This window comes from Heterodontus francisci, chromosome 16 (genome assembly GCF_036365525.1).
Source record: "Heterodontus francisci isolate sHetFra1 chromosome 16, sHetFra1.hap1, whole genome shotgun sequence".
In the NCBI taxonomy this organism is placed as follows: Eukaryota; Metazoa; Chordata; class Chondrichthyes; order Heterodontiformes; family Heterodontidae; genus Heterodontus; species Heterodontus francisci.
This window is the reverse complement of record NC_090386.1, coordinates 38,020,892-38,031,653: the sequence shown is the minus strand read 5'-3', so window position 1 is coordinate 38,031,653 and position 10,762 is coordinate 38,020,892. Positions and strand designations below refer to the sequence as shown.

Below are 10,762 nucleotides of genomic sequence, written 5' to 3'. Positions count from 1 at the left end.
AACTGGGACCTAGCGCAAAAGAAGATGGTTGTGGTTGCTGGAGGTTAATCATCTCAGCTCCAGGACATCATTGCAGGTGTTCTTCAGGGTAGTGCCTTGGGCCCAACCATCTTCAGCTGCTTCGTCAATGACTTTCCTTCAATCATAAGTTCAGAAGTGGGGATGTTCACTGATGATTGCACAATGTTCAGCACTATTTGCGACTCCTCAGATACTGAAGCAGACTGTGTGGAAATGCAGCAAGATCAGACTTGGGCTGATAAGTGGCAAGTAACATTTGTGCCACACAAGTGCCAGGCAATGACCATCACCAACAAGAGAGAATCTAACCATCTCCCCTTGACATTCAATGGCATAATGATCGTTGAATCCCCCCACTATCAACATCCTGGGGGTTACCATTGACCAGAAACTGAACTGTAGTAGCCATATAAATAGAGTGGCTACAAGAGCAGGTCAAAGGCTAGGAATCCTGAGGGGAGTAACTCACTTCCTGACTCCCCAAAGCCTGTCCACCATCTACAAGGCACAAGTCAGGAGTGTGATGGAATACTCTCCACTTGCCTGGATGGGTGCAGCTCCAACAACACTCAAGAAGCTCGATACCATCCAGGACAAAGCGGCACGCTTGATTGGCACCCCTAACCCTAACCCCCAAACTTTCACTTCCTCCACAACTGACGCATAGTGGCAGCAGTATGTACCATCTACAAGATGCACTGCAGCAATGTACCAAGGTTCCTTCCAAACCCGCAACCTCTACCACCTAGAAGGACAAGGGCAGCAAGTTCCCCTCTAAACCACACACCAACCTGACTTGGAACTATATTACCATTCCTTCACTGTCGCTGGGTCAAAATCCTGGAACTCCCTTCCTAACAGCACTGTGGGTGTACCTACCCCACATAGACTGCAGCAGCTGAACAAGGCAGCTCACCACCACCCTCTCAAGGGCAATTAGGGATGGGCAACAAATGCTGGCCGAGCCAGCGATGCCCACATTACATGAATGAAGAAAAAAAATTCATGGCATCGGAAATCATAAACACAGGTCACAGGAAGCAATACTACAATGCAAGTTTAGAATGGATGTAAAGATTGCTCTGTTGGCTCCTTGGTTAGTCGGTTTCTTGCTTGATCTTTTAAGATATATATATTTTGGTTTATTTTTCCATAAAATGGTCTCTTTTACAGGCAAAATATACTAAGTTCAAACTGATGGTCTCCTCTCCGTCCAGAGAAGTACAAGTGGAAAGTCTGTTCAATCAAGTGTCCATCAAATGTTAGTGAGTTTATATTCTATATCCTGTTAAATATGGATCATAAATGTAGAACTGCAATAATTGGCCAGAAAAGCTGAGTTTATATTCTAAATGTAGGAACTATTCACAAGAATGTCTCTCCACCTGCAATTTTCTCCCTACTCACAAGAAACTGTTCCGTATTCTGGATTTTCTTTCCTTGAGTGTTTTTCACCTTTGGCACCCTACCCAAACGGGCAGTCTTCATGTTTGAGTCTAGATTGTGAATATCAATGGACTATTCAACTTGTGGGACATATTCCCAAGCTGATCCTGGCTTCACCCTACCTCTTATTGCAAACTTTTCAACAGGAGTCACTAGACACTGAACAGGTGCAGTAAACCTGGTTTAATTCCAACATTTATGGACTAGGGATGCTGAGGCCATTGTCTCCCATTTCCATCCCAGCTAATACCATCCACTGAGTGCAGATAGAGGATTGAATCAGGAACCTTCAAGGTCCATATAAAGTTGACCCGTATGAGATTGTGTCTTTATCAACTGAGCCATAGGAGGAAACTAGCAAACATTTCTGCTGTGTAATCGATGGTTTTAGGTAGGAAGAAAGGTTTGACAGGTTTGGGATTTTTTATAATCATTGGAACAGAGAAGGTTAAAGTGGTTTTAAATTATTGGATTCCAGTTGTAGTTTTCAAAATGATTAAAGGTTTTGGCAGGCTATCTAATGAAACAACCAGTTGGCAAATCAGTAACAAAGGGACAAAGACTTGGGTTATCATTACAAGAATGAAGATCAAAGTTAGAAGAATTTTTTTTTTACACAGAGCATTATTAGAAGATGGAGGCCGGAATTTTACATGCCAGTGAAGGCCCTGCCCACCAGCCTAAATTTGGGGGTGAACCCACCTCTGATGAATTTGGAAGCCATTTTGCATGGTCCAGTCCTTAATTAGCCTGGGGCAGGACTTCTGCCCCTCTGAGGCAGGAAGTCCTGCCTCCAAGAGCTGCTGGCCAGTCAGCAGGCCAGCAGCTCTTGAGTACCAGCAGTGCCATCGGGAGCAGTGGCCACTGCTGGGACTGCATGCAATGGGAGGAGCAAGAAGAACACTGGCCCCAAAAAAGGTAAGTGGGGTTTTGGGCCTCGCCGGGGGCATTCAGCTGGGCCCTGGCGAGGAGGGTGGGGTTTGATCAGGATAGCGGGGGGAGGTGGTCCAGTGGGGACTAATTGTGCTGCTGTGGGGGCCCTCTGTGGGTCACAGGGTGTTCGATCAGGAGAGCCCCCCCACCAGGCCCACAAGGAGGATGGCCTCCTCAGCTGATGAGGAGCCTGGCCATGCTGGTAATATGCCAGCAGGGACAGAAAACAGCGAGTCGTGGTAAATGCTTGCTTTTCAGACTGGAGGATGGTAGACAGTGGTGTTTCCCAAGGTTCAGTGCTAGGACTACTGTTTTTGATATAGACAAATGACTTGGACATTTGAATACAGAGTGGCAATTAACTCACCACTTAAGGGTCTCAATTGGCCTGAGGAGGGCGTGCCATTTTCTACCTCCTCGCTGCTGGTAAAATGGCAGCGGGGTCAGGTAGGCAACGGGAACAGAACCCCCCACCTCCCACTCGATTTTACATTCTTGCACGCCTCCAAGCAGCACCCGGGAAGGGCAGGGGGGCGTAAAACTCTGGACAGAGTGTTTCATCACAAATAACTGTTGAGGTGGATGCTATAATGTCATGCCAAAAGAATCGAGTAAGTGAAAAGGAAGGATATAAAAAGATGCAGTGAAATGGGAGTAGAGAAGATTGTTTAAGTTGAGCTAGTAAAGGCACAGTGGGTTGAATGGCCACTGCCTCTGCCTCTGCCTCCTGTAATTTCTATAATTCTGTGTGTGCTTGTATTAAAGTAGCTTTAAGATTTAACATCACAAGAAATTAACTTTGTTTTTCTAATTAGTCTCAGTGCAAAGGGGTCACTGCAAAATGCCACTAATTCACACAACATCCCTTCACGGTAGTTCAGTACATTTCTGGTATGGCCCAGAATAATCATCAGCTTCAAAAGGTAACATTTGTCCCAGTGTTTAATCAGTAAACTCTGTGCAGTTGGAAATGAGGGCTTAAACTTCAAGACTGCATTTGAAATCATTAACTCCTTGTCAAATTGCTGAGAGCTTTATTTATTTCTACATGCATAAATTGTACAGGAGCTAGGTACTGTATGTAGCGCTGCATTTGTACAGCACAGCAAATGAAGAAATCTGACAGCAGGATCTCTAATGTAACTTGTTATCCTCTCAAATGTTTGCTGTTCTGCTTTGGTGGGACAATAACTGACTTGAGGTTTCTGCAGGAACTGAGATGGAGAATTGCGTCATACATGTGAGTCTTTTGTTATCTCAACCCTGTGTACATAGCATGCAACTTCAGCAAAATTAAGCTTTACTGCTTTCCCTTCCTTGGTTAACATTTATTTGACCTATCCATCTCATCTAACCTGATGAGATCATTTTAAGTTGGAGTGCACATGCTGTGCCTATCAGTTATCTCAGCAGCAGCTATCAAACCTGAGACTGTGAACATCTGTGCTTGTTGCCTCCACCTATTATAATCTGAAGAGTGTAAGAATGTAACATAGAAGAAAGAGCCTGCATTATGTGCATTTCTGGACCTCCCAAATCACTTCACAACCACTGAAGTGTTTTTGAAGTGTGATCACTGATGTAATAGAGGGAAATGTGGTCGCTAATTCGCATACAGCAAGGCCCCTCAAACAGCAATGAGATAAATGACCACGTAATTTTTTTAGCCATGTGAGTTGAAGATTAAATTGGCCTCGAGACCAGGAGAACTCCCCTGCTCTTCAAAAATTGCCATGGGATCTTTAACATTCACCTGAGAGGGCATAGGTACTGTCAAGATAATTGGCAGCACATGCAAGAATCTCAATGTTGCCCAGCACCTGGGCATTCTCACAATGAAATCTTTCATTCATCTTTCAAAATAGATGTGTGCATTCTTGAAAGCGGCATGGATTGATACAGAAGTACACCCATGGGGATCCAAGGGCATTGAGCAAGTTGACAATGGAAAGGAATGAAATTTTGATTCATTGTTGCTGAGATGGACATTAAATTAATGAGGTCTGCTCCTGAGCAATGCAATGACAGCTTGAGAAATTATTGTGGACATTACTGACAGTGCACAGGTTGCAGTTCTTGGTATCTGAAAGGCACAAGGGTAGGGCTATGGTGAGGGGAGGGGGGAAAGCAGAAGGTGAATGCTTAGGCCATCTGCAGCTTGTAACTCAGAAGAGATTGTGGGACGAGGAGGAAGTGGGATGTGAGAAGGAGGATTAGGTATGTGCATATTGCCATCTTCGATAGTTTCAGTCATCGCCTCAGCACTGGCTGCTCTAATGAGGGTAAAGACATGCCAGCGTGCATGTCCCTCACTGTTTAGCTGTTGCTGCCTCTGGTCGTTTATCACCTCATCTTGCAAAAGAGATGGAAGTGTTGTCAGTAAGTGTCATGTCTCGAATGGGTGATGTGGCTGTTGTTGTTGAATAGCTAGCAGTGTGTGCAAGCTGTGAGATGTGGGTGTATGGCTTGCAGCAGTGGTGTGTGAGGTTGAATGAGATTGCTGGTAGGTGAGTAATGGGGGGTTAATGGAGAAAAATGTGAGGCGAGTGGTGCAGTTGGGATATGGTACTTTGAAGACACATTCACTGACCTTGACCACTCATGTGATATCATGAAGCTTCTTGCGGCACTGCACCCAGGTCCTCAGAGTTAGACTCCTGACATTGACTGTGTTACAACATGTTGGAAAATCCTGGAGCCCACTCTCTGCCATGTTGTGCCATTATTGAGTGTTCCCAGGTCAAAATCACTTTTAAAAAGACTTCCAGCACCTGCTCCAGCCACAATCCACCTTCACTTTAAGAGGTGCAGGCTGGCTATAACCAGTGCAGGCTAGCTTTAACTCGTGCTAGCCTCTCTCTCCTCTTCTCAGGCATGCACTTTGTACTGGCTGCATGCTACAATCATTTAAATTAGCAGGTAATGCGAAGTTTGAATGCTACCTGCTTTAGCAGCAATGGGCAAAGGGCAATCCCATATCGTGATCCCCGAGCTCATTTCGGTTCTGGCCTAGGAGGTTATCTGTACGACTAACTGAGCGCTTGAGAGATACATGATTGAGGTGGTACTTCATGACTGATGACAGGTGGGTCCAGTTACAGCGTGGCCATTAGAAATGTAGATAGAATAATTTATAATAAAAAAGATTTAAATAAGTGTGACAAAAGGAAAATTGTTCTTCTAACCTGTTCTTCTAATACACAAGCATTCAGATTTTTAATACAGATTTTGTGAGAAATTATGTGCAAAGTACTAGGGCTAGCATGTATTTATAGCAGGTTGCTCAGTCTTTGTTTGCAGGACTCCCACGTGTTCTCTAATTTGGTTCTAGGGGAGGTGAAGGATCTGAATGGGCTGATTTCTGAAAGAACACGTTTTGTGACCAATGCAATATTTGGTTCCTGCTGAAAAGGTTGGTGAAAGCATATAGGATGAATTTCAGCTTGGCACTCCAAATGAGATTCAAATCACATAGGGTTTTGCATTCCACAACAGTTAAAAGATCAGGGCCATTTTATATCACTTCCTATTCTTTAGAGAAATCTGATAGTGAAACTGACATGATATTGACTGTAAATGTTGGAAATTGATGTGTTTATAAATTTGTCCAATGTAAGTGGTAGAATATGATGTCTTATAGTGGCAGGAGGAATTTTGGCAATGGTGGGTATTAGTTTGCAGCACGGAGCTCTGCGATTTTCTTGGACGTTGGGTGCCCACATCCGTGGAGGGAAAAAGTACACAAAATACTGAGGGTGAATACAATAAGAATGCTAATGGGCCCCATTTATCCCATGGTTCCCCGGACTGTGCTGTTTTGATGCTATTCCTGGATCAGATCTTGCAGATTCATTACTCTGTTTCTCATGCCATTTAGTTGATTCAGCTTTTTAATAATAATCAGGTATTATCCTGTTAACCCCTGGGTTATCTTATGTCTACAGTGCCCATAAGCAAATATTGGCTTCAATCTCAAATCTGCACATTCACTGCACAATTCAAATAGTATTCTGGTCTTGCATTGTTCCAATGTGGGCAATGCAGACTGTCATATACAGTATTAACAGAAGTATCAAAGTGAATTTTGTTTCCTTAACATACTGGCTGCTCATGATTACCTTCTTCTTTCAAACATTCTTGCTTCCAGTTTCACAGAAAAAAACTTTTCAGTCAGAACAGTGAAGATAGTCACCATATAAGTCCAGAATGTTGCTGGACACCTAGTTTTGCTGCATGGTTTCTCAGTATATTTAATTTATATAATTAATTATTTAATTTATATTCACATTCCGATACAAAATGTTAGCACAATGACCACCAAAAATGGGAAGCAGACAGCTGCAATCACCTTGGCTAACACCATCAGAGTGAGAAAAATTGAGTTTAACTGGGCTCTGTGCAGATAACACAAGAACACATACACTAGAACACAAGAAATAGGAGCAGGAGTAGGCCATTCGACCCTCGAGCCTGCTCCACCATTCAATAAAGTCAAGGCTAATCTGAATGTGGCCTCAACTCCACTTTCCTGTCTGGCCCCCCATAACCCATGACTCCCTTGTCGATCTAAAATCTAACTCAGCTTTGAATATATTCAGTGACCCAGCCTCCACTGCTCTCTGGGGAAGAGAATTCCACAGACTAACGACCCTCTGAGAGAAAAAAAATTCTCCTCATCTCAGTCCTAAATGATCATCCTCTTAGCCTGGGACTGTGCCCCCTTTTAGATTTCCCAGCCAGGGGAAACAACCTCTCAGTGTTTACCCTGTCAAGCCCCTTTAGAAGCTTGTAAGTTTCAATGAAATCACCTCTCATTCTTCTAAACTCCAGAGAAGTCCCTATTGATCTGAAACTGTCAATTCTTTATGTGCTATTAAAGGGTTTAGCATGCCATAGGATTAACAACTTTCCTTTTTATCTATATATTTCATTACCCAGTATGCACTCCTGATCTCTGACAGGTGGATACACATCTTGCTGTCAGAATGAATCACTCCGGTTAAAATTACAAGTTGAATATATTTATAAAAATTAAGATTACATAAAAATAAAAAAATGCAAGCACACTAAGCAATGTAACATTTTACATACATAATGGAGTTAAAATGCCTAAAAAATAACTTGTTTAAAATGTTAGAGATATTTTCAGGAACTTGTGGCTGAATTTTCAATATCAATAAAATAGGCATATTTCTCCCTCACCAATCTTACCACTGTGATATGGAAAATATATATTCATAGCAAGGGAATTGGGGTAGCCAACCAAACTTGGAAACTTCTCAATGTAGACGTTGAAGACTCCAGATCAAGAGAATCTTTTCATGTAGGCGTAAAAATGTGCGACAGACGGAACATGAAGTGTCAATTTTTGTCATTTGGATGAATGATGATATCTTGTAACTCCTCACTTCTGAATGGCATAACAAATAATTTGGTCTTGAAAATTCTTGGTTATGATATGTGTCTATAAACTTCACATGATCAGCATTGCAAAACCATGAAAATTCCTGATGTCATTAATGTATAATATTTTCCTGTTGGGAGAGCATCTGGATGTGTAGCCCCCAGAGTAGCAAGTTTAACTACCCCAGCCAAAGGCAACATAATTCATTCTGGAAAACAGCTAACAAAATTTAATTTCACAGTATATTAGCCTATCATAAATTTCATATGCAAAAAAAAACATAATAGAGGATTATATTATGATTTGAAGAAAACTAGGCTCTGAATCTGCAACAGTTAGTATGTTGGTAATCTGTTTCTTACATCTCTTCATTTCACTTTCTTCCCTGAAAGAAAGGGGACAAAACTCACCACATGGCGTTACAATCATCAGTCAGTTAATTTCCACCTTGCTATCCCAAACCCCACCAAAGGTTCAGCTGAAAGTAGGAACCTATGGGTCAGACCCCATGATAATGCAGCTTTTTGATTCATTGACATGTCCTCTACCATAGGGATATCTGCTTTTCACTCCTGAATTAATATTTATAAGGTACCAGTTGGTCAGCTGAAAGGAGAAAACTCAGCTCAGGCTAAATATGGGGATTAATTATTACTGATCAGGTGGGACAGTAACTCCTGATAGGAAAACAGGAACTGCTAGATGTAAATACACCATGGACTATCTGGTTAGTCTTCTAGATTGGAGGGTAGCTAATGTAGATTGGAGGGTAGCTAATGTGAGCCCACTATTTAAAAAGGGAGGTAGAGAGAAAGCAGGGAATTATAGACCAGTCAGCCTGATGTCAGTAGTGGGGAAAATTCTAGAGTCCATAATCAAAGATTTTATCTAAGAGGACTTGTAGAACAGTGGTAGAATCGGACAGAGTCAGCATGGATTTACGAAAGGGAAATCATGCTTGACAAATCTACTAGAATTCTTTAAGTAGTAGTAGAGTTGATGAGGGGGAGCGAGTGGATGTAGTTTATTTGGACTTTCAGAAGGCTTTCGACAAAGTCCCACACAAGAGATTAGCGTGTAAAATTAAAGTGCATGGGATTGGGGGTAGTGGATTGCGATGGATAGAAAATTGATTGGAAGACAAGAAACAGAGAGTAGGGATAAATAGGTCTTTTTCCGAATGGTAGGCAGTGACTAGTGTGGTACTGCAGGGATCGGTGCTAGGACCCCAGCTATTCACAATATATATTAATGATTTAGATGAGGGAACGAAATGTAATATCTCCAAATTTGCAGATGACACAAAACTAGGTGGGAGGGTGAGTTGTGAAGAGGATGCAGCGAGGCTTCAGGATGATTTGGACAAGTTGAGTAACGGAGCAAATGCAGGGCAGATGCAATATAATGTGGATAAATGTGAGGTTATCCACTTTGGTAGCAAAACCAGGAAGGCAGGTTATTATCTGAATGGCTATAAACTGAGAGAGGGGACTATGCAACGAGACCTGGGTGTTCTCGTACACCAGTCGCTAAAGGTAAGCATGCAGGTCTAACAGGCAGTAAAAAAGGCAAATGGTCTGTTGGCCTTCATAGCGAGAGGATTCGAGTACAGGAGCAGGGATGTCTTTCTGCAATTATACAGGGCCTTGGTGAGGCCACACCTGGAATATTGTGTGCAGTTTTGGTCTCCTTATCTGAAGAAGGATGTTCTTGCTATAGAGGGAGTGCAGTGAAGGTTTACCAGACTGGTTCCTGGGATGGCAGGACGGACGTATGAGGAGAGATTGAGTCAGTTAGGATTACATTCACTGGAGTCCAGAAGAGTGAGGAGGGATCTCATAGAAACCTAGAAAATTCTAACAGGACTTGACAGGGTAGATGCAGGAAGGATGTTCCCGATGGTTGGGGGTGGGGGTGGGGTTGGTCCAGAACCTGGGGTCATAGTCTAAGGATACGGGGTAAACCTTTCAGGACTGAGATGAGGAGAAATTACTTCACCCAGAGAATGGTGAGCCTGTGTAATTCGATACCACAGAAAGCAGTTGAGGTCAAAACATTGTATGTTTTCAAGAAGGAGTTAGATATAGCTTTTGGGTCTAAAGGGATCAAAGGGTATGGGGAGAAAGTGGGAACAAGCTACTGAGTTGGATGATCAGCCATGATCATAATGAATGGCGGAGCAGGCTCGAAGGGCCAAATGGCCTACTCCTGCTCCTATTTTCTATGTTTCTATGTTTACATGATGCAAGAATAATGGCAGTGTTGACTAATTGGTAAGTCAATATCTTGAAATTATTTACAATGGACCCAGATGTGAGGGGAGTAAAACCCCTACAGAGTAAAGCTTTTGAAACTATGGGCTGGAATTTTCTTACCTAGGTGGGAAACTAGAGTCAGATTTCAGATCAGAAACCTGTCTCTGTTGGAAAACTGATTCACGTTCAGATTTTCAGCTGTTTAAGCCCTTAATTGGTATGGAGATGGGTTTCCTGTCCACTTTAGAGCCAGTGGGAAATGGAAGTGGATCAGATGACATGTGGGACTCATGTAGACACCTCACAGCAGCCATTATTGAGGCTGCTGGTTGTCCTGAGGGAGAGATCTGTGGCTTGTGCCAAAGCCTTCCACTGCACCAGAGGGAAGCAAGATGTCACAGGGAAGCTGAGGGCCTGGCAATAGGGGCAGGGCATACCCTTGCTTCATTTATGACACCTGGATCTAATGCTGGAGGCCATGAGGGGGAAAACGGTGGTCCTCTTCTTGGAGAGTGGCAGGAAGAGGCCACCTTGTCATGCAGCAGGGGCACCGCTCTGTTCACTGTTATCTCCCTCCATCCCCTCTTCCTCCTTTACTGTTACCTCCTGCTGTTTCCCCGATGAGCTGTCTTCTTGCAGGGCCTCACTGTCCTTAAGGTCCATACCTCTCTGGTGGGCCATGTTATGGAGACCACTGCAGACC

At 43.1% G+C, this 10,762-nt stretch overlaps 1 protein-coding gene across 4 annotated transcripts in view; it reads left to right on the top strand.

The window, feature by feature from the left end:
• The first annotated feature begins 3,510 nt into the window (after positions 1-3,510).
• The window catches only part of LOC137378448 (solute carrier family 12 member 5-like), a 1,212,460-nt gene continuing 1,205,208 nt past the window's right edge, over positions 3,511-10,762 (top strand). The window contains exons 1-2 of one of the 4 annotated variants that reach the window (XM_068048773.1): positions 3,511-3,640; positions 5,732-5,812. Coding sequence is in view for 1 of the 4 variants with exons in the window: in XM_068048779.1 (XP_067904880.1) it covers positions 5,479-5,485 (7 nt within the window). In the remaining 3 variants the exon portion in view is untranslated. Of the gene's footprint in view, positions 3,641-5,407; positions 5,486-5,731; positions 5,813-10,762 lie in introns of those variants that run through there. The other 3 variants (XM_068048780.1, XM_068048774.1, XM_068048779.1) reach the window with 3 other exon arrangements.